Source organism: Lissotriton helveticus, chromosome 3_1, assembly GCF_964261635.1.
Source record: "Lissotriton helveticus chromosome 3_1, aLisHel1.1, whole genome shotgun sequence".
Taxonomy (NCBI): Eukaryota; Metazoa; Chordata; class Amphibia; order Caudata; family Salamandridae; genus Lissotriton; species Lissotriton helveticus.
In genome coordinates, this window is record NC_136061.1 from 1,495,354,417 (window position 1) to 1,495,379,270 (window position 24,854).

Sequence of the window (24,854 nt, forward strand, 5' to 3'; positions counted from 1 at the left end):
AGTGAACCAAGAGGCAAGTCATTTGAGAAGTGAGCCCACTAAGATTTTTAGGACATATGAAGCAACATTGAAGTCTAGTAAAGCATTTAAAAGTGACGTATTTGTAGAGGGCACATGCAAATTGAGGGTTTTTTAAGGAACTCTTAAAAAGGATGATAGACGACTTTAAGGTAATTGCCTAGAGTAAAACAGATGTTGTCTAGAAAATAAGCAGTGTTTGATTCCAGGTTTCAACTTGCACAATTTAGCCACTAGATGAATGGGAAGTGGCTTTGTGACTAATATAGGGACGTGGGTGGCAGAATCCACAAGAAGTCATGGACCATATTTCCAAGAGGACTTTTTCCAGAGCCTGAGCTCAGTATCTGGGTCTGGCCTTCAATGACTCTCCCATCGCTAGAAAAGTAACTTTATCTATGTCCAAAAGGCTGACATTTTGTTGCAGGATCATCTTTGATAATCATTGTTCAAATTACACCTGAATCCCCACTCACCAACTACCAAAGGAGAAATACTTTGAGTGTCTATGGATACATCATGCTGCATTCACTCAGCTCACACTAAATTCACACAGGTTCACAAGTCATCTTCAGCTCACAAGGGCTCACATTTTACTCTCACCATTCACTCACAATAACAAGCTCGAGTTCTCACACAGGCACACCACTCACCCTGTACTCACACCTCTCACCCTATATTTACACAGGTATTCCTTTCACTCTGCACTCACACGGCTCATCTTGCACTTACACCACTCACCGTCACACAGCACTTCCAGACCACACCTTTAACACAGCACACATTAAACTACCAAACTCTTGTGAACATGCACATGTCTACAAATGCAGTCACAAAATATCTGTCCTTCCTGTAGTACTATATGCTTACTCAGTTCCATCCATAAATACAGGTGCATTACAAGAGGGAAGAGTGTGATAAGACTTTGGGATGGTACAGAAAAGGAGATTGAGCTGGGACTGTGGGGGCTGGTGTGGGAGCTTGGATCAGTCTAAGGCTGTGGGGAACAGCCAAAAGAGAGTGATGAAAGCAGGCAAAAGTATCACGACAGGGAGCAGCACAACTGGATAAGGATCAAGCACTGCAACTGTGACTGTGATCTGGTGTGGGAGTTGACTGGTACTTCAGGCTAAGGGTGTGGTGCAGATGGGCAAATAATTTACAGATCAGTAGATGCTTGTTGGCCTTGCACTGACCACTACTGCCCTTCATAACAGTCCCTGTGAAGAAAGGTGGGGGAGTCATCTGTGGCCAGAGATGCTGGTTTTGCTCCTTCTGAAGCCAGGGTGTAGACCAACATCTGGGTCCTGTTGAGCTGCTGAGCGCTATGCAGGAGATGCAATGGAGGGAAGAGAGTGCTGAGGCTACAGCTGGTGTGTGTGAGATGTGAGGAGTCCACAGAGGAGCCAGTGAAATTGAGGAGAATGAAGTGAGGTTGTAAGTTGGTGTAGGAAGAGGGACTGGCATTAGGCTGTTGTGCCTCAGGACCTCAGGCTAAGGGCTACAGTAAGCAACACTTCTGGAGTGCAAGGAAGGTAAACAAACTTTTTTGTTTTAAATGTAACAAAGGCAAATGGGGAATAAAACGCAAACCTGCTCAGATGCTGCTTCTTCATCACGCTGGATATAGAAACCATTTTGAAAGGGGGACATCCTTTGTTGGGAAGCTCTATTAACCAATACTTCTACTAGTTATACTGCTGTTGTCTCACAGAGAGATATTCTTAGCCAATACTATTACATGCTATATTATTGCATTTTAATGGGTTGGCTGTGTTAGGTGAGGGAACCTCACTCCTGAGTCTATAGAAATACAACAAGCACTGCACTCTTCTCAGCCGCACCACACTAGTTCTGCCCAATCAAATGCTGTAATCTAGGTAAACATGTGGGAGGAACCAAAGTCTCTCTGAAGGTTGCATTTCATGTAGCTTTTTCTGCTGATCATTCAAGGTATGAAGTTAGCCGGACCTGAAAAGTACATCTCATAAGCATTGAAACACATTCAATATGGTGCTTAAAAACTCAGATCATAGCTCTATACATTAACTTGCGCACATTAACGCTTCAAAACAGTTGTGGAGTACTGGTGACTATCCAAAACTTGTGAAGTGGTTTTGGAAAAAGTATGAGTTTTATTCAAAACATCTTTGTTTTATTTATTTTCCTTCAATGCCTTTAGTGCCTCTTCCACCGTTCCTACCCTCACCCATTGTGACCTTGACTCCGATTGAAAACTAAGTATTATGTGAGTAACACTGACTATATAGACTTAGGTGGCATACAGTGCATAGTTGGTATATATCCTTTCTGGCAGTGGGCATGTTTCCAATCCAGTTCACGGGGCATGGGACAAGCACGGGCAATCGGGCCTCAGTCATGAAGGCCAGAGTCCGTATTAATTTGACTTCACAAACTGGGCCACATGCAACTCCTTCAGCATTTGATTCTCAGTGGTAGCACTTTGAAGCAGTCATATGCTTTTCAAGGAGATAGTGTAGGGGTATGGAAACTCAACTCACTTAGCAGAGCAATAGCTGTTTGTCCAACCCACTGTTTTACTTGAATAAGGAACATACTTTAATAGACACACTTAAAATAGTGTACTGCTGCAGGTACAATAACATGCAATGTACTTAGGTTACAGCACCTTGTGATACTGTTTTTACTGTCTTCCTCTTCTTTCTTTCACATGTGTCCTTCCTCTTGTAAGGCTAGGCAGGTCCATGTTAGCTGGGTTTTGTGAGACATTAATCAAGGCTCAGGTGCAGGTACCCCAGCTCAATTATGGGTGTGCTCAGTTCAGTACAGTCTCCTAGATACAGCTTCAAAACAATGCAGGTCTCTATGTGTTTCAGCATCTAGTGTCTCCAATCTCACCCACTTCGAGAATGATACAGCATGGTTGCAGGTGCCCTCAGTCTGGGTAGGGTGGAGCAGGATGAGGCAGCTAGAACTGCAGCTGTGTGTCCTTCGGTAAATGCAGGTAATGGAAGTTAGTGAGGACTAATGGCAGGCATCAGACCTGCTTCTGGGTCACCGGGCAGCAGATGGACCAACCCTTACAAGTGTGTCACAGCAGCACACTAACAGCCACAGGATGCACTTTGTACATAATGCTGCGGTGACTGTCATGTGCACAAGTCTTGGCTATGATGATGACTTTCACCATGAACATAGTTTGTTACTTCTGTGGCGACGTCAGCCACAGTAACAGCTTTGGTTTCATTGGCTACATTCACTATAGACACAGCTTTCGATTTAAGCAGCAAGGTCAGCCATGATTGTTCCTATTGCAAGATTGCGTGCCTGCCTGTGATTCCCTTTTGAAACCATACTTCTGCAGAGACTGCACCCACCACTTGCAGATCGCTTTCTGCAGCCTTCTTTATCCTGGTAGATCTTCCACACTAGAGTCTGGTAGTTTAGTTTCTAGGACTACCTATACTGTCACACCTCCTGTGGCTTGACTAGCTCTTTCACTCTCTCAGCAGGAAGGCTAGCTTCCAGGTGCTTCAGGACAGTGTTATAGCTCCTCCACCAAGTAAAGACTCCAGTTAATGTACCCTCTCCTCTGGAAAGCTGGGTTTCACACAGACACCAGGTCTGGTTGTTGTATATCAGACCTCAAAGTATGCTGCAGAATACGACCTTTGAACTGGAACCACAAAGCAGTAAGTAGCTCCCACTTTTATGCAATCAAAGCAGGTAAGGAATGTGGATTCTCTGCAGCATATTTACATGGGCTTATCGCCACTAGAGCCTCACTTTTTTGATACTCTGGTGGCGATAGACCCTTTGCCTTGTTTACAACATACCTGGGAGCTTATGTCGGTGCACTTCCATATTGGTGCAGAGGGAATGGGTCCACATTGACCAATACATCGTTGCCCGTCTAGTGCACGTCGGTTTTGAAACCTTTCAGGCTGAGGACGACATGAGATAGATGAAACTAAGTTCTGCAGCACACATAGAAAGAGAAACTCACAATTAGTGATTGTTCATATGTAGGAATGTGGCAGTTCCTGCACATAAACAATCATTAGAAAATGACGAGTTGCAACTTCTACCTGTGCTGCATTCTGCAGCACACATAGAAGTTACAAATCACCATTATTGAGTGTGTATGCGCAGGAAGGAACACCTACCTGCACATGAACAATCTTACCCTGCAACTCATGCAGCGTTGCACTATGGTGCAAGGGTTCCTGTGTTGCTGCTAGGCAGCTAAATTTAATGCAAGCACCAGAGGAAATGCAGGGGTTTGCCATGATATTGTAAATATGGCAAATCCCTGCATTTCCAGAATGTCGGAGCGCAGCATTACCAATTGTGGCATAACACCGCACTCCACCATTTTGTTGTACTTATTGCCCCCTGTCTGCAATCTCAAAGAAGGTTTGCAGTGGTTCTTCTGTCTAGTGTTCTCTCTAGGCTATTCTCCAGTCAGAAGCTTTGTGAGGAGTAATGATCTTCACAGCAGGGTTGTCTTCATCCTGCAGTACTCACAATAGGGCCCAAAGAGGCCTGACATTTCTGCAACTGGCTTTCACCAGCCACATTGAACAGTAATCAGGATGAAGACAAAAGGCTGGCTTCACCTGAAAGATCTCTCTCCCCTGAACAAAAAAGATGAGTGTCCCACCCTGAACATCTACTAAATGGCAGGACCACAGGAAAACTAATCAGCAGTTCCACTTAGCAGGAACTGCTTAAGTGAAATTTAAAGGAGCTGTGTCGCCTCCCTCCATTTTCATATTTAAAAGCAATACTCTTCCACTGTCCGTGCAAACAATCTCACCTACATTTTGTGCACAGGAGCAGGTTAGGGACTCCCAAAATGGGAACTGCAGGCTTCCATTACTCTGACTCTCAAATGCTCATACTGCATGTACTACACAAGCCACGAACCCACACGATCCACTTGTATGTTAGTACTAGGATTTAGGTTACACATTGACGCAGAGGTTTACACAAGTGGCAGGGCCAGACTGGCCGCAGCGGGCCCCGGGATATTCCCCAGTGGGCCACCAGGGTGGTGGCCAGTTTTGGGCTTCTGGGGGCCCGTTTTTGTTACCGGGGTTGGCAATATCGGCCCCCTGTAACAAAATCGGTCGAAGCCAGCTCTAGCAAAGAGCTTAGCTGCACCCCCCTCACTCACCGGGGGGGCGGCCGAGCAGTTTTCCAGGGTGAGTTTCAGAACCTAGTCTGGCACTGGCAAGTGGGGCTGGCTACATAAATAGGTCTGATTACGACTGTGAATTCACAAAGATGGGATGCTGCAACCACCGCTGTACATGCTAAACCCATGACAGAGGTGGTAGTCCACTGTCAGAAAAATGAGAGCACGATTGGTGGACCCTATCAGGTCACAGGACAGTTGCAGGACTTAATTTGTGTGAGGGACAGGGTTAGGCCTCTGCACATGTTACATTAGCGTGAGCCTTGAGCTGAAATCAAAAACTGGGATATAAGTGAGTCACAGTCAAGCTCTCAGAACTTGACAACATGACTGTACACCCTGCAGGGAACATTCTCAGTCCAACTGCATGTTCAGCCAATATTGTGTTTACCCTAAATTAATATGGCTTATCTTACGGTCTTTTCACTACATATATGTTTACTTGACTCCTATAAATATGATAATTTGTGGATACTAAACAAGTACACATTTGTGTCTCAATGTATAATCATTGATATAAATATATAATATTTCCGATCCTTGCCCATCTCTACACAGTGTACACATGCAGGAATAGCTGCTCCTCACTCTCTAAATGGTGATTAGCTTGGATGTTTTGGTTTCTTTTCTTCACAAGAAAGATGATTTGGTTGCAAGGAAAGCTGAGTGAAGCCAGTAAATGTAACACTCCCTGTGACCTAGTAGCTGTCTTGCTAAAGGGAGATCTGCCCTATTTCCTGGCGAGCTTAGGTACAAAGCTGAAGAGCTGAGAGTAGCCACAAACCCTTACAAGAGGCAGAAGATTTGAACGGAGTGAGCTGGTTAGGGGCCTTCAGGCTTGATGAGAGGCCTCAACGTTACAAACAACAGCTCTGCTAGAAGATTTCAGAGGAAAAGGGGTTTACCAGCTATAATACCTGAAGTGGTAGTACCCTAGAACAACCTGATTCCTTGGCAGTACAGCTGGAGGCCTCCTCAGCATTGTCCCTTGCTGTTTGGACGGCAAACATGAATTTCATCTCAGTCAACAATTTCCCTCTTCTTGCATCCTTTCTTCCTGCTCCACCATAATTCCAGAATCTCAATAGTTTACCAGATAACAAAACAGAAAACACCTACAGTCACTTGCCTTTAATCTCATCAATACTTCATCAACGTTGTAAATGCCTGTGGGTCAGCATAATGGCCTGCAGACCCATATCAAGGATTAGCTGTGCAGCCATTCCAATAAGAACAGTCTACAAGTCATTGAATATAGCTATTTTCCAAAATGAACATAAAACCCTCCATAAATCAAACAGGCTTTGAGCCACAAGATCCTTCAAACCGCTGGCCAATAGCAGACTGTTTTTATTACAAAAAGTTGGAAAGATTGAAAGATCTGCCTCAAAACATATAGCTACATCCAAAAAAAGGAAACTGCTTTAAGATTACCAAAACAGATTCTAGTATCACTGAGGCACAGAAGCAGCAGTGATATTCATATGAGATGATTTTAAAACAACAGTGGATTGAAACTGGAGCACGGACATGCCTATTATTTGAACTCTCCCCTGCCTTTGATACTGTTCACCATCTCAAGTTTCTACAGAGACTTGACAACATCAGAGTGCAGGGCGCATAACTGAAGCAGATTGTATCTTTACTATTAGACAGATCATCATTTCACTTCACCATTCATGTCAGCTCCATTAATTCACAACTAATGTACCAAACATCCTTACCCCGTTTAACATTTTACCTTAGCTCTATATTGCACCCAATCTGCTCCTTTAATTTCAAGTGGAACTGTTAAGCAGATAATAAATAAATAAATCATACTTAACCATGTAAACTCATCTGACTTTGACTCATACTCAATTAGACAATACCTAAAAGTTAAATAATGGATGATATCTAACCACAGCAAAAACACATGTCACAAATCAAAATATCCATATGCAGTAAATGGATCAAACAACACCCATCAACAATATGGCCTCAGCAAGTAGTAGGCGCACCACCAAACAACTGAGCCTAAATTAGGAATCTGGGGATAAATACAAACTTCAGTCTGTCACTCATAAAAAGATTGTGTTTGTGTAATACATTTAAACTGAAGTTTGGCACTTTTCCCCTCATATTGGCTGTAAAGATATCTCTGCCAACATTGCTTTAAATGCTTGTCCCACCTCACTGTCTGAAGAGTTAAATTCAGGAGAGCACCCAGTGTTCTGTCCGTTGTGGGGGAACAAAGCTCTACCTCATGGTGCCAGTCTTACCACTGAGATGTCGAAAGGTATACAGAGCTACATTAATATGATTACAAATTAAAATGTCAATTATTGAAAATATAACAACTTTCAGTCTTTCAGTTACGTAGATTGTCTAAAAATGTACTGACAACATTTAACCAGGGTAAAAAAAGAGACCTGGCCATATGACTGATTATTGAATAATCATATTGCACTCAGTGAATCTAGGAACCATTTTTGAATGCTGTAATATACGCACGAGTGAACGCCAACTTATAACAGAAGAAATGAGTCAAACAGAAGGAAAAGGGAAATGTGAGTAGAGGGAATGTGCTAGGAAGGATGGGAAGCGTTTAGTGACGAAAACATAGAAACAACCAAAATAATCAGTGGCACATTGTACACCACAATCTTTTTTATTTAGAGTACCTCTTTCTTTCACAAAATGCTATTTCTATAACTATGGAACTGTTCAAACGTTAGACCAATCATATATTTCAGAGGTTCTCCATTCAAATGGCAAGTGGTCAGTGCCGCCGCAACCTTCAAACCTCTGAATATTTGAACCACAAGAAAGACACTTGACTGATCAATACCCTGTAACTGATGCGACTTTATCATGTTATACGTTTTTTTCAGCACCCTTACCCAACAGAGGATGAAAAGCGACAGATAGCTGAGCAGACCAACCTTACCTTGCTGCAGGTCAACAACTGGTGAGTTCTGTCTACCTTCATACTAACAGTTTTCTGTTAAAATGCCCTACTTGTTTAGGGCTGGTGCTTTTGATATTCTTTTTAAGGACTCCATCACAAAAAGAGGAGCACTGAGCTGGTTCTAGTTAATTGTAGGTGATTGTTTGTCCGCGTCCTCAATATCTTCAAATGTATTACATTTGAGCCAACATCCTTATGCCCTTTAGATTGCTCTCTGGTTTCAGTTGTATTCTTTACTCTGTAAATGGTGCAGCTGCTTCTTATGAAAGTGTTTTTCAGTAACCTTTTTCTGTATCTTTATAGTTATAATTTTTTCCTTCAACTCTCAGTCAAATTATCCCACTAGGAATGGGCAATTATATTTGTGCGTTTGTTAATGCACCTGAAACATTTTCCTCCTTTGATTGGCTTAAGTCCTTTCAAATGGAAGAGAAATGAATATGGAGGGTTGATGCCACCGCCGACAGCTGCACCCTGAGTGCTCGCCGCTCGGCCACTCCGCTGCACACACCCGTATGGGTCCGCTTACCTGCGGGAGGTTGGATGACCAACTGGCATGGGTGACAATTCAGGACGGTGATTGTAAAAATTCAGGGCAAAGGGTCAAAATTCAGGCCAAAAATTCAGGACAGGAGGTCAAAATTCAGGACAAAACTACGTTTTACAGACACGTCAGAGGAGGACGCGCAATAGTATAAAAGTAAGTAAATAGACAACCATTTAAGTACAAGTCAAAATAAGTTTATATTAGGTTGAGACAATTGTGCACTTCACGGTTTTTCAGTATGCCCGCAGCTTGCTAATTTAGACGATTCAAAACTTGCATCTTGCTCCAGCAGGTATTAGACACCAGACAATGGTGAACCACACCTGAATACAAGTGGGGCCGCTTTTATTGTTGATTGCAAACTACTGGATATACAAGGAACTTTGCAGTCCTCCCCCTTTCCAGCCTCTCAGGGAAACACTTGATGCCCAGTCCAACCAGTCCAGCCTTGCTACCACCCTCCAATGGTGCCCCTCATCTTCACATAGACCGTCTCTCATGTGTATTTAATTTCTTTTATAGTTCTACTCATCCAAAATATGTAGGGCAGGGTGTCGGAGTACGTTGCATCACACACACATCATACAGAGACAATTACTCATATAAGAGTGGAAGTCAATGTATAGGAAATGTTACTTAAGATAAAGGGTGCTACAAGGTGTAATCATTCTTTTATCTATCATTCAATCACCTTTCATTCTGTCCTTCCATCTGTGTGCCCATCTGCATCCAAACATATTCAACCATTTGCAAACCTATCCACCATGTATCCTTCCATCCATCATTTCACTCATCCATCCCTCCATCCACCCTTTCACTTATCCATCCATTATTCATCCATCCACCCTTTCACCCCATCCATCCATCCACCCCCTCCCACAGGTCGCCGCACTATACTGGTAACATTCTGTACAGAATAGCACCATTTCAATGAATTCAGCAATTCTAACTTTACATGTGTGTCCAGGCCAAGCTAACATTAAATCTGCGTATAGCAAAACAGGCGAAAATTCGTCCATTTGAATAAATCCCCCACCAATTTGAATGCGTAGATTTCGGAATTTTCGGGAAATCCTTAGAGGAGCCCAGACTGCCCCATTGTCATTCTGTATGTGGCAATTAGCCGGCATACAGAGTGACAATGGGCGGGGTGGGGCTGCTCTTGAGCTCGGGGAGGAGTGCGAGGCACCAGCATCAAGGGGCTAAGGCTTCTCACAGGGGAGCAGTGCTGCTCCCTGGGATGGCCAAAATTACGGACCAAAGGCGTCCGTAAGAGGGATCCTCATGGACAACGGACGTGAGGTCCCAATTACGGACGGTGAAATTTACGGACGGTTGGTTACCCTAGCATGAGGGCTGTTCTGTGAACTCCACACCTTGCACGAGGTCTGATGGGCGGGTGCGTCCCCGGTCTCCACTTAGAAGAACACCGCCGTTTCGCAGAGTGGAAAGTCCAACGCGGCAAGTTGGGAGCCTTGTTGCTGGCATACGCTCAACGGGACTTCGCTGCTGAAACGGAAGGCTGAACGTGGTCAGCGGTAAGCCGAGAGCTCTGCTGCCACAGTTATCACTTGTTTAAAGAGAAGCTGCTTATCGTAAAGGGAGAGTGGAATGCAGCAGGCTGAGAGCCCTGTAGCCGCCATGCGTCAAGCCTTATTTGGGCTCACCTGGCTCATTAGACACCTCTCACATGCTGCTGCTGACTGTTGAGAAGCGCTGCCCTCCTCTCCTGCAATACTGCTACAAGCTACTGAGCTTGCTATTGTGGAATAAACTGATCAAGCGTAGCCTCCTTCAGCGTCCTATAAAAACAGCGACACTGGGATACTTCTCTAGGGACACTTCTCCTGAATATGGGGAAGCCCTGCTCTTTGGATCTGCAACTCCCTGACAGATCGCTGGAAAAACACAGTGTCTTTGGAGCTTTGTATGTAGCTCTCCCCTTGCTTGGTTTCCCTTAGTGCCTTTCTCTTCTAGCTCCTGCACTACTGTGAATCGCTCTACCTCCAAGGTAGAGCGCCCTATTCTTAAAATTCTGCACTCAGGTACTGTGAACAAGCTTAAATATCCTGGGGGAACCACAAATCCACCTCTAAAGGGGGGAATAGTGGGGGCACTATTAGACACAGTCATAAACGGGTCAAAGGAGTCTATCGCTGCGCCTTCTATCCACCCTTCTCCACTGTGCGCAGAATAACCCTTGGCGCAGGGCTCGTTACAAGCTCACTCTCTAAGTTCTGATGGTGAATCTCCGTGCTTCGGCTCGCACAGCGAAGAGCTGAATGAAGATGTCCTTATTTGTTCACCTTTGGAAGATGTAGAAAAAGGGGATGCCTTACTTAAACAAGCTACAACCGGGAGTGGGCAAATAGGAGACCCACTGCTAGTCCTTACTCAAAAAGTAAGCTCAGGACACCACACTAATACACACAGTGTAGATCGCGCTACTCTGCCTGCTGAACAAGGCATCGGCGAGCACCGGCAGTTAGGTAAAGATTTTTTAGGAACTGTAGCTGATGTACAGACTGATGACTTTCAGGATACTTCCAAAGTTAGACACATGCAAAGCACTCCATATCTCCTACCTCCTCTAACATCACCAGTGTTCAGTTATCCCGCAAAGATGGAAAGCTTCATCATCAGGACATAGCGGCAAACACCCCTAGCGATGCGACCCCCGGTGACACACAGACAACAGACCAATCGCTCTGCTTGTCCAGTGGGAAGAGAGGGTAGAAAAGAAGCAATTTTAACATCAAAAACGCATGAAACGATAAAAAAGGAAGCGATAAAGAAAGCGATGCACGCATCCTTAATACTGTATCCACCAAACTGGCCATCACTAGTAGCCCACTTTGCAAATGGGTTACCGCCAAAGGGAAAGTACAAAACCCTGATTTCGGGACTCTCTGGTTTGGGCTTCGGCTCTGACCCTGGTTCTTTCACTGGCCGTACTTAGGGTCAAGGGCTAGCTCCTGGGCCTACCTTGCTACATCAAGACTCAAGCGCGCCACGTGTATCAACCTCAGCATTAGGCAGCAACCTTGGATACTCATCAAGCTCTTCTTCTTCTCTTCCAACTCTTCCAGCTACTCCCTGGGCTGAGGTTCAATTAAGTGCCCCACCTCCTGGCTCACTAGATTCTTCTGCTGCTGCCATCTTACAGGCACTACAGGTTCATAGAGTGGAGGCTCAGGCATATGACTCGCAGGCTAAAGCAGACAGCTCAGCGATCAAGCTGGCCCTTGCTGAGGTAAACAACAAAGTAGATGCATTAACAACCGATATTACAGAGCTGCAACAACGCGTATCAGATTCCGAGGACCACATGGCAAGGGTTGCTTAGACCTATGATGCATACGAGATTCAGCTTACATCTCTTCAAAGTGAAGTTGAGGATTTGGAGAATAGGCAACAACATAACAACATCTGTCTGTTTGGCATGCCCAAAAATGAAGAAGGCTCTGATCCCAGAGCATTCATTGTACAACTACTTAAGAGTGCATTTCCAGATCTGGACGACTAGGACTGGGACCGTCAAGTACAACAAGCACATAGATTACTATCTGCTGTCAACAACCCTGCCGGCCATTTCCCTTGGCCATTTCTTATCTTTTTTGGAAATAATCTCCTAGGACAAGCAGTCTCCATCAAAGCCCGTCCTACTGCCCCTATCAGATTAGGCCCGTATTCTATCTTTTGTAGGTCTGATCTATGCAAGAAAACGATGATAGATGATGGAAACTGCGCCAGTTTATAGATCCTTTAAAATCTGTAGGAGCACAGGTCTTTCTACAAGAACCGGATCTCTTGAAAATGATCAAAAATGACCAAGTTCAACTGGTATAAATGGAGCATGCCGCTAGACAGGCTTTGGCAAAGTTGCAACTAGAAACTAAATTATACTATCCTTCTGGTTTGCCCTTTCTCTATCCAAATGATACTCTAAAGCATGGTCAATGAAGGGAACAAATTAATACTCGGGGGGTCATGCCAATAGTAATTCATGGCTTGATTTTATGGATACTGTTGACTACTGGGCTCATCCTCTCTTAGCTTTTGTCTTCACAGGGATTCCCCCGGTAATTTATCACTGACACGATTCTGCTTTTCTCTTCCTTCTTTTTTACTTTCTTCATGACCATCTATACTTTTTTGTTGTTGCTAAAAACAAACCCTTCTCAGCAATGAGTCTCACAGTGTATTGGAGCGGTGGGCCAGTTCTCAGGGTGCTGGTGCTCTCAATAGCTATCTTGGCAGCAACAGCAGTGAGGGGGGCAAAACTTTTCTTAGGATACAGGGTGGGAATCGGGTGGCCTAGTTCCGGGATGGTGGGAGGGTTTAGGTTAAAGGGGCTGGTTAAAAGCAAAAGGGGTATATGAACAGTATTGCAAGAACTAGTTATTATGCTGCTTTTATACTGGGGCAGTATCACAAATACAATCTATAAATGGATGTATGACACTAAAAAGAAAACGTTTTCCCAGGGAGAATCTTTACATTGTGATCAATCTTTGATCTTTAAGACTGTTACTTAAATGCTTATGTTCGAATATCCCCCGTCTCAATGCTGCTAGCAAACGTCGGCTTGTTCGGGAAGAGCTAAACGTACATAAACCACACTTGGTATTCTTATCAGAAACGTATCTAGCCCGTAAAGATAGAAGACTTCTCAATGAACTGAAATATCATGCTATTGTCTGTACTTCACAAAGTCTTTCAATTAGAGGACCTGCAGTCCTTGTGAGCAAAACACTCACACACACAATTCTCAGATTTTTAGCAGACCCGAGAGGGAGGTGGGTAATCACTCAGATGGCTATATCTGATGTGAAATATGTTTTCGTTAATTTGTTAGGCCGCAATTTCGACAAACCCAGAGATTTTCAAAGAGCTAACTCTAACCTTATTGGAATTACAGGGGGTGTTGATAATTATGGAGGACTTTAACTGCGTGATGAACTATGCCATAGATTCCACCAGCCCTAGTTCTACTGTTAGAATGCCCAAAGTTAGGGCAGCGATTCTAGAATTAGTATGCCTATATAACATTAGTGACATATGGAGAACGTTATATTCAGATCTTCAAGGGTTCACTTATTATTCATGCCCACACAGACAGTACTCCAGGATAGAGATGATGTAGGCCCACGATCAGATTCTCCAGACTGCGGGGATTGAGCTGTGCCCTAAAATCACATTGGACCATAACCCTTTCATCCATAGTTTCCAACTCCTCCAACAAGTAAATCTAGATGCTCTTTTCTTTTCCTCAATATTTATTAACAGATAATCTGTATATCACACATATGGAAGGGCTTTTGGTAGAATTCCTTCATAACAATGTTAATTCTACTAACTTTTGAACTCTCTGGGACTCAATGTAAGCTTACATTAGAGGTATCACTCAGCAGTTTATTTGGCGAAAGAGTAAAGCCAGAGAGGGTGCAACTAAAGATGCTCGTGTGGCATTGTTTAGTATGGAAAAATCTCAGGCCACTGCTGTTAAAAATATTGAACCCAGGCAAACCCAGATCTTATCTGATCTGATTTCTGCTCGAGCTTTAGCTGGTCGGTCTTTAAAGGAAAAGGTTGCTGTGAATTATAACAATCTCCGGTCTTCGCAGTACGAATATGGTGAACAGGTGGGGAAGATACTGGTATATCAATTGGCAGACAAAAAAGCCAACTCTCATTAAAGGCAATTATAGGGTTACGGATAATACACTACATACAAAGACTAGTGTGAGTCTTCATCAGTTCATAACATACTATGAAACCTTATACGCTGAATCCGGTCCGATAATTCCTGAGGAACTTTCTAAGTATCTAGTAAGAGCAGCTCTTCCCTCCCAGCAGGAGGAGGCTTCTTTGCAGCTTACTTCTTAAGTCTCTCAGGAGGAACTACTTATTGCTCTGTCGGCGCTACCATCAGGTAAGGCTGCTGGAGATGCCTCAATTCCCGTGGAATTTTATAAACGGTTTAAGAATATCTTGATACCCGTGCCTGCCAAGGTTATACAAGAGATTGGTACTTCAGCAACTACTCCTTTAACCTGAGACATCTCCAATATCGTCTTTTTTTAAAAAAAGAGTAGGCCTCCTAATGAATGCAGCTCGTATTGGCCTAGTTCCCTTATTAATGAGGATGCCAAGCTGGCCCCTATGATGCCAGCTTTGTTTCCGGACAGCAGCACAGCTTCATAGTGGGTCAAGGCACCACAGTACATACCAACACTGCGATTATGGCCTTTGATCATGCTAACCAGACTGGGAGAAACTAAAAGGAATGATACTTTTAGATGCAGAAAAGGCCTTCGACCACATTGCTTGGGGCGGTCTATGGCCTACTCTCACGGCTTCGGAATTTCTTAGGTTGATCCAAGCCTTAGAAAAACAACAATGGGGGGAGAGAGAGAGAAGTGGATTCAGTCTCCCTAGGCGTCATGAATAAACAAAGTAGAATCCACAGAGTGGTTGTTCAGTGGTCCCTAAAGGATGGGGAGCACACCGTGTTTTTTAAATGCCCCTCACACACCAACAGGCCCCTTGGTGTCATGCTTCATCATCGGGGCCTTCGCACCCCTCTACGGGATGCGGCGTGCTACGACAGAACGACTACGCAGGAGCACTTGGTAGTGAACTATGTGAGGGAGTGTGTTAACGTGATGTGAGTGAGGTGAGGTGAAAAAGTGATTAAAAAATACCTGGCACTAAGGAAAAGAGAAAATTTTATTCAGTCCCTGGCTGGTATTAGTAAAAAGTGCAAAGACTGGTTGAAAAAATACGTGCTAGGGTATATCAACCAACAACAGTGTCAACATGTTTCGGAGTACAAGACTCCTTCTTCAGGACGAGGATATGCACTATGATCCCCACCGTACTCACATGGAATGTGAAAGTGCTCAAACATTTTTTTTATAAAAACAATGTGTAATGTACCTATCAATGTTTTAAGTGATGGTATGCTCGTTGCGCCCAATTGGCGTTTGAAATATTTAAGTTCAAAGTGCGGATGGCCCCATGAGCCTTAGCGTGGTATTGGGGGTATCACTCCTCATTGCCCAGTCAGCAACGATGAGGACCTGTTCCCATGATGCACTGGGCCAGGGACAGACTAATTTGCATATAGCCAGGTTCTGAGCTGGGATGGGGCAGTGAGCTAAATAACGGTGATGGATCAAGCCCTGATCTTTGGACTGGGTAAGAGTGGTCTGCTTAATTCAGACACTCTGTTCATCACCACCCCCTTTTCTGAATCATTTTGTCCACCATAAGCGTGGAAGGGTATACTCAGACATGAGTCCCTTGCTCACTGCTCCATCAGGTTTCAAGCAAGCCGGGCCGATGATGCCTGAAATGGCAGAAACCGGTCCCCGGAAGCTTGTCTCCTTTCTGGTGAAAAATTGGCTAGGTAGTTTGGTCTGCCCTGTTCCCATGATGCACTGGGCCAGGGACAGACTAATTTGCATATAGCCAGGTTCTGAGCTGGGATGGGGCGGTGAGCTAAATAACGGTGATGGATCAAGCCCTGATCTTTGGACTGGGTAAGAGTGGTCTGCTTAATTCAGACACTCTGTTCATCACCACCCCCTTTTCTGAATCATTAGTGTGGACAGAGCACCTGTTTCTTGCATGACAGATAAGGCTGCATAATGTGCTAGTATGAGCATCGGAGAGTATAGAGGAAGCTTAGCTGCTTTGCAGCCTAGGGTCTGCCAAGCGGCAATCGTGCAGTCAATTGTGTTTATTTCAGCTCTGGGCGTTCCGTGTCTAGGATGAGTCAGGATGCTGTGTAGTGGGATTTGGTGTGTGTCCTCATCTTGTACCGCTATATGCGGGATACATTTGTGATGGCCTTACCAGTAGTGTGCATATTGCTCCTCTGCACATAGATAATATAGATTCAGATCTGGCACACTGAAACCTCCCCTCTTTTAGTCCAGAGTGAGTGTGTCCCGTGCTACTCTGGGTAGCCTGCCACCCAACACACGTCTTACCAATTGAGAACGGATATCTTTTAAAAACTCTTTGGACGGAGTTATGGGAATATTGCAGAACAAGTATAAAAAACGCATCAGTATAATCATTTTGATCAGTGCGATTCGATTAGCAAGGGACAGTGGCAGTTTAATCCAGCTGGATACTAACTGTTCCAGTTTCGTATAAGCTTTACCATAGTTTTCCCTCATTACCAGCTCTGGATCCCAGAAGACCCACACACCCAGATATTTTACTGGGTCCGTGGAACAGGTGAGTGGGAATTCCAAGTCATGCGGGTTTGTGCGCTCAGTTAAAGATAATATGAGAGATTTACCCCAATTTATTGTGAGCCCGAAGAAACGCCCGAACCTGGTGTATTCATGGAGCAGCGGTACCTGGTGGCGCTGAGGGTCTCTGATGAATAGCACCATATCGTCGGTACACAGAGAAATTCCTATGGGTTGCAATGTGAAATGCAGTGCTGACTCTCTATGTCGCTGTCTAATGATGCAAGCCAGTGGCTCGAGTACCAGGGCAAACAATAAGGGGGAGAGGTGGCAGCTCTGCCTTATCACTGTGAAGATACGTATGGGCTCGAGTGTCAAGCCGCCCAGATGTAGTCTCGCCGTTGGGTCTCTATACAGCAGTCAAACCCATCTGCAAAAGAACTTGGGTATCACCATTCTTCGTAATATACTAAACATGTAGCTCTACTCATTAGAATCAAATGCTTTGGCAGTGTCTAGCATGTCTGCAACAGCCTGGAGCTCTGGGTCCAGGAGATGGTACATGGCAAATATCGAGCGCAGATTATGCGACATGGTCAAATTCAAGCATCCCACCTTTTATAACATGAGCCGCCTTAGGGGAGTGTCCGTCTTTTTGACTGGATTTTTCTTTGTAGGGGTCTAGGTGTGTGTTTAGGTCTCCACCCCATATAATCTCTGAGTCCAGCCAATATCTCAACACTTTGAGTATGCCTGCAAAGAGCCCGGGTTCGTCCGTATCAGGACAATAAACATTGACTAAAGTGACAAGTGTACCGTGCAATTTCCCCAGGACCAAGGCGTAGTTGGCATTTTCATCGAAAGTGGACTATATTGCTGTAAAAGTTTTATTAGTGTGAGTTTTCCTCTTGCATATGAGAAGTCTGAACCCTGCTCAGTGGGAGCCCACCCTGGAGTCAGTGTGGGTGTTCAATTGGGTTTCTTGAAGCAATGCGACTGCAATATTGTGCCTATCTAAGTGAGTAATTACCTGCCTGATTTTTTTGGGGGTGTTCAGTCCACGCACATTCTAGGTCAGAAATGAAAGCTTCACGTTCTTATGCCCTCCATGTCACCTAGCTAAACAACCCAGTGCGGCATCATGAGGAGGATTCGGATGACAATAGAAAAGGAGCAACATAAGCAACAGCAAGCCAAGTGCAACGGTCCCAGTACCCAACCCCACCTCCATTCTGTCCCAACCACAACAGCATCCCAAACATGCTGAAGCCATAAACCCCCCAAAAAAACACAATCCCAACAACAAACGGTACTCATCGAGGTAGATGGGGATCTCCCCTCAGGGGGTCCTCAGGAGCCCAGACATCCTCATTACAGAGGTGGCCAGACGAGTTAGACAGCAGTGTCCGTGGGATTTACTTTATTCCTCCAGGTTCATGCTGTTGAGAAGTTCAATTGGCTCCCGTGTAGCGCAGATCGACATTGCCTACTTGTTGGCATGGATTCCAAAAAACTGGTTAGTCCAAGTGCCCTGCATCCTGGGACCCCTGTGCACGTTTTGCCTTTGTGATCCTTTTTAGAAATTCCCATGTTGCTTTTGGGTGGTATATATTTCCTTACGTCCTTCATAGTCGATGTGAAGTTTGGCCGAATATAGCATAGCGTAGGTGATGTTCGTTTTTTATCTGCTTCTTCACCATCACGTACTCCCTCCTGGCTGCCTGCACCATTGCCGTGAAATCTGGATAAAAGGCGGGCTGAAAGCCCTGGTAGTTGAGCTCTGGTTTCTCATGGGCCATACGAAGAATCCTGTTGCGGTCTCGGTAATTTAGCAGTTTGGCAATGACCGGGGGCAGTCTCGCCACCAGCAATCGATGGGCGCGCTCCACCACCAGAAGGGAAGAGAGATTTTCCCATCTGAAATGGTCAGCGAGCATGTGTTCTATATATATCTCCATCCTGACAGTTTTTGTAGTTTCTGGGATGCCCATTATTCGCACATTACTTCACCGTGAGTGTGCTTCCAAGTTCTCATTCTTGGTATCGATAATGTTAAGTAGTTTTTCCATCGCAGAATATTTGCTTGAGGTGGCTTGGATGTCATCTTCCATCGTGGAAATCCGCTGCATCGGATTCGGAGATTCTAGAGGCTTGCTTGTCTAATTTTGCCGCCATTGTGTCCATGCGCTGACTTAAGGTGTCTATTTTACAGTCAATGGAGCACAGGCTCTGCTGCATGGCCTGTAGTGTTGCAGTGAGCTGCGAGGAACCCCTGTGGTCAAGCTCAGGTTCGGAATCACGTTGGTCCTCCTGACTCGATCTCCATGCTTTCTTGGATTTGAATGTGAGGCGTGGTTGGCCCTTCTCAGGTTTGCCCATTGTGTGGCCAAGGTATTACGTGCTGTTGACAGAAAACTTGTAGATGCCTGTCTGTAATAGCTGCACACCCCTTAGTTCAGAAGACCGCGGGTAACAGCGAAGGAAAGGCCACTGTGGGCATGTACTCAGGCCACAGGTTCGCCAGTGGCCACTATGGCTGTTCACACTCCTGGGCCTGCACACATAAGCGCGCGACCCATGCACATTACCAGGACATTTATCCAGATAGGGAAGGTGTTTCAGACTACTTCTTCACAGTTATTTTTGCCGGCTAAATGGGCAAGCCCCGCAAACGAATGCGCAGCTCCAAGCCGGGACCTCACCTCTCAGCTGCCCCGGTATGCCTGACCGCACGAGGCGTCACCAGGTCCTGCAGAGCACTGACGGGAGTTCAGCACCCGTCCGTGCCTCCATCTGGATCGCGGCACCCAGCGAGGTAAGCCAGGTGCCACACTTGTCACAGACAATGATGTGGGAGGCGGCAGGCCCGCCAGTACCCTCCTCAGCAGCATCCACCGGTGCGCTGCACCTCCAGTCTTTCGGCCCTAGGCAGCCCAGACCAGCAGCCCGCACCGCGACCATAATCCACTTCAGGCCCAGCAGAACGCAGTCAGCAGTCAGGTGCTCGTCTGCGCCTCTGACCCAAATCCCTGCTCCTGGGGAAGTTAGCCAGGAGTGGAGCTTGTGTCAGGCAGTCAAGTAGGGAATTTTATTTTGCACAGTTACTTAAAACCATTGCTACAGAGCATCTCATAATGCTTCAATTATAAATTACAATGTTTAAAATAGTGTAAAACAGTTTACTAAAAATCAGTTAAAATCATTGCAAGCCGATTGGTCTTTCCAATACATTTGTAAAATAAACATTTGTTTAGCAGCGTCCATCTTTTTTCCTGTCAGATATATTGTTGTTCTATCCGAAGTTGGTGGCCAGAGATCAGCATCTCGATATTGTGGCATTCTCTTCTCCACATTACCAGACTGCAGTTCAGCTGTGTGTCCTCAGGTGCAAAGCATGCCAGCAGAGCCTGCCTCCCTGTGCAGATACCTTTCTGAATAAAAAGTGTCTTTAAAAGCTGTTTCCGTTCCTCTGTTAGTTCTTCGCACATACAGAGAAGGTGCAGCATGTCTTCATGCACTGCACCGCACAGGCGACAGATGGAATCGGATTGGTTTTTCAGCCAGTGCGCAAAGTGCTTTATGCATGGTAGCAGGCCAAGTCAGCACTTTAGGAATTGAATTTGTGTAGATTTGGCAAACCCCAGGACTACGTATTTTTGGGCAGGAAGGGAGGAATAGGAGCTCAAGATCATCCAGCCGTGCGACCTTCTGGATAGGGCTGCCTTGTCTTCGATCCAGGATTGACTCTTTAATGTTTTCTTTGTTCATTTTTTGAGAAGGCAGTGACTTATAGGTGTTTTCCAAAGCTCGATGAGACCCAGGGTGGTTAAACTTTCTAGTAAGTATTTTGCCATTTGTAATGATTTTTTCTGTTGTAGTTCTGACCACAAATGCCAATTTAGGGTTCCTGGTTTTGATTTTCTTACTTTGTCCCAAAAGATGACTGTCACACCTTGTCTTGCATGGGTCTGTTTTTGAACACCAAACTTTAGCCTAATCTGTGCTGGAGAGACTCTTAATGGTAGACCAAAGATTATTCTATGCACGTTTGCGACAACACCATCCAAAAGCTTGGAGTTCCTTAACCTCTGTGCCTCACTCCCTTAAGTTATTGTAGGTAGGAGTTGTGCCCGTATTACTTCAACCAGTGTGGCAAGTGAGGGGCAGTTCAGTTTAGAGTTAAGATTTCTCATCGAGACTGCTAGGGCTGTTCCCTTCCTTTTGACTGGCTCGCTTTGGGCTGCGAAATGCCCACCTTTTTCGATGGTCACCTCCAGGTCCTACTCTATTGCTGAGTCTATGCGGGTCTTACCCCAAAACCAGACAGAATTCTTTTTGATAGTCATGGTTTTGTTTTTCTACAAGTTAATATTCGCATTATTTCCCATGGAGTAATCAAATGTAGTGTTAAGAAGATGCTGTAAACCCACCTTCGTTTGGCTAAACAGAACTAGTTTGTCAGTATAAAGTAGACATGGTAATACTAGGTTCCAGACCTTTGAAGAATGTGAATTGCTGGCATTTAGTAGCAGGATAAGGTCTCCAAGAAACAGATTAAATAGGGTCGGGCCAGCACTCTGCCTTGCTTGAGGCCTTTCATTGTGGGGTATCAGTGCGCTATAAAAATATAAATAACATAACATAACATCTTTCTTGATAAAGTTTACCCGTCCCCCAACTTTACTTTTAACCCAGGTCTGAGTATGCAGATTGATTAGCAGATTTAGCAAAGCCTGGAGTATGCCCCAGCTGGACAATTTTAACCACAGTCTGTTGCGATTGACGTAATCAAAAGCAGCCCGGTAATCGATAAAGCACAAGTATAACAGCATTTTTGTAGTCTCTGCCTTATCGATTAGCAGGGCCATGGTTGTTATGTTTGTTACAGTTCCAACAGATTTGGAGAAGCTAGTTTGGTTTAGGGGAATAATCGAATTGTCTTCGGCCCAAAGTTGCAGTTCGTCCAGCAGAGTGCCTGCAAATAATGTTGCCTCATTGTCCAAAAGGGCAACTAAGCGATAGTTCCTAGGCAGAGTCTTATCTCCTCACTTATAAATTGGCGAAATTATCGAAGCCCGCCAGGACGGAGGTAGTAGGCCTGTCCGCCTTATTTCCATGAACAGAGGGCTCAGTGCTTTTGCCCAATAATCTGCATCTTGTTTGTAAAGCACATGTGGTATTCCATTGGGGCCCGGAGCCCCTTCTTGTCTTCCCTGCTTAATGTAGCCTTTAATTATTTTAAGGTGATCGTTTAAGGGTATAACTCCCGGCAGTTCTCCTTCGTTCCATTCCTGTGCTGTTGCTTTTTCCTCATTGGGTTGATGCTTAATAGTGGTAGCCAACTGTGTTGTCTCTGTACTAGTTCCTGTGTGCGATAAGATTTTTTCTTGGTGAAAGTGATTTCCAAGGTAGGTAGCCCAATCCTCCTCGGATATGTTAGAAGACAAACCCTTGTGTGTTGGGCAGGTAAATCTTTTTATTGTCTCCCAGAACCTTGCACTGTCATTCTGCTTGTTGTCCGCATGCAGTTTCACCCACAGAGAATCCTCATTATCTCTCCTGGCCTCCCATATTGCTTGCTTCATTTGTGTTTTCTGCTGTCGTAATGCAGCTAGTTTTAAAGTGTTGGTTGGAGACCGCCGTACCTGCTGCAACGCATAATTAATAGTATTTCAGGCAGTGTTATGGGGGTTGGCGGGCCCACTTGATCACACAGCAGCAGCAGCTGTATTGCGCATCCCCGCCATCAGCCAGCACCAGGAAGCCCGGCCAGCTGTCAGTGCCGAGAGCCCAATCCACACCGGAGCCGGGACTCGCCACAGGCCAGGTGTCTACAGTGCCTGCGCCGCCAGGATCGCACCTTGGGCAGGACCCCCCCCGGATTGCTCACCTTGAGGGGGGTGCGCAGCCATGTCAGCACTCCCAGGGCTCCACAGGGACGGCTCAGTCGGAGGCCCAGTGCCGTGCAGCCTTTTCCACAGACACCACGGGATCAATTTCATGAGGATAAACAGCCAGATCCCAGAACTTCACAGCAATACGGTCAATACAGCAATTCAGAACATCGTCAAAGGCACAGTTTAAAGTGTTTGGACACTGGATGGGCGGATTTTAGGCGGATATTGCACGCCTGGCTGGTGGAACTGCACTAATGTGCAGCCATCTTGCTTCAGGCTCCCCAGCGCCCCCATTTTTCATTATTGTTATTGCTTCTATTTTACAGTGGTGGATTTCTGGACAGGGATATATGTGACCACTGTCCACGGGAGGAATGCACTCCTTACACATAGCTACTGTTCATGTATGCAATATGGTTTTATTTGAGTCTGCTGAAAAGACTGCTATGCACACAGGTGTTCCCAGAGGACACCCTCCTTTGCCCTTGGTGGCCTCTCTAGCACTGGGGCACACCTTCACAGGGCAGGGGTTGCCATATACTCCACTATACACCCCACTGATAACTTGCAGAATGGGATCCATGACTGACTCTCACACCCCACAGTATAACATCTTTAGGTGGAATGTGCGTGGAATGTCTACCCCTGCTAAACACTACCATGTGTATGCATATCTTAAAAGTCTCCATAAGCACATTGCCATGCTACAAGAAACCCTTCTCACTCCAGCGGATCTGCAAATGGTTTTCACGAAATAGAGGCGGCAAGTATATGGTACATCCTTGTCAGCTTATGCCAGGGGTTGTTTCTTTGGATCACACCTGGTGTCCCATTTGTAGTGAACACACACAGAGTAGACACAGATAGTCGGTTTGTGATCTTGGAGGGCCAACTTGATGGCACTCCCCTCACATTGGTAGCAGTACATGTCCCCAACGATAATCATTCAGGTCTCTTGGACACACTTACCCCAGCGCTCTTCTGAGATCCCCTACACGTGGGACCTTGGGGAGGTGACTTTAGCTGCATGCTGGACGTAGCTCTTGACCATTTCTCCCCTCCCCTGCATGTTGCTACATGGTCCATACCACAAATCATTTTCGCACATGGACCAAAAACCAAGGCTAACACAACTTCTGGTGGCTTGGTCGCCCCACCCACCGGAAATACTCATTTTACTCCCAGGTTCATGACTTGTACACTAGGATTGACCTTGTCCTTTGCACAGACCAACTGAGCCTACTGATAACTCAAGCGAAGTACTTGGCATGCTTCACATCAGACCACTGCCCATTACTGGCTACCTTCAGGTAGAGCAGACAACGCCCCAATGTACCCACACGGAGGTTGCAAATGGAGGCACTATCCTACTTCCCAATCCAAGAGGAGTTGGCGTAGTGCATCACACAATTGTTATAGCCTAACAAGGGCACAGCCTTGAGCACTCTATAGTGGGCTGCATACAAAGTTGTCTTTTACACTGCCACTGCTTGGCATCCACTTTGGGGATACCATGTCGCTAGGTGGGCGAGTTAACTACCATTGAACAAGAGTAACAATCCCTGGAGATGAGGGTGGCCACTTGCACTGCGACTGCTGACCAACTCCATCAGCTATGCATTCAGCAAGCCGAAGCTGAAGCTCTCCTGGGCAAGCATGAGTACAAAAGCCACACAGCCCTGCAACATGCTGAGGAGGATCATTCAGAGAAGCTACTGGTGTAGCTCGTAAAGGAGGATCAACTAAGCGCTCCGACTAGAGTGCTCCACCTGTATGATGGTATAATCATCACCTCTCAGCCAGCCAGTAACTCTCACTTTTACAAATACTACCAGAAGATGTATGCAGTGACAGTGCCCCCAACTCCAGGAGCGTGCTTATACCTTCTTCTGCAACCTGCCAATGGTAAAGCTCAACCCTTTGCAATGGGCCTAGTTGAATGAACCCGTACGTGCTGTCATAGTGCAAATTGTCCACAAAAAGACATCGGGTACCGAAGGGCTGCCGATCGAATATTATGCAACCTTTCCCACTCATACCACTCAAAACT

At 45.4% G+C, this 24,854-nt stretch overlaps 1 protein-coding gene across 2 annotated transcripts in view; it reads left to right on the forward strand.

Moving 5' to 3' along the window:
- Nucleotides 1-8,154, forward strand: part of PKNOX2 (PBX/knotted 1 homeobox 2) — a 3,383,295-nt gene extending 3,375,141 nt beyond the window's left edge. For both annotated transcript variants that reach the window (XM_078683923.1, XM_078683924.1), the window contains one exon: nt 8,074-8,154. In XM_078683923.1, the coding sequence (XP_078540049.1) occupies nt 8,074-8,154 (81 nt within the window). The remainder of the gene's footprint in view (nt 1-8,073) is intronic.
- Nucleotides 8,155-24,854: the final 16,700 nt, after the last annotated feature.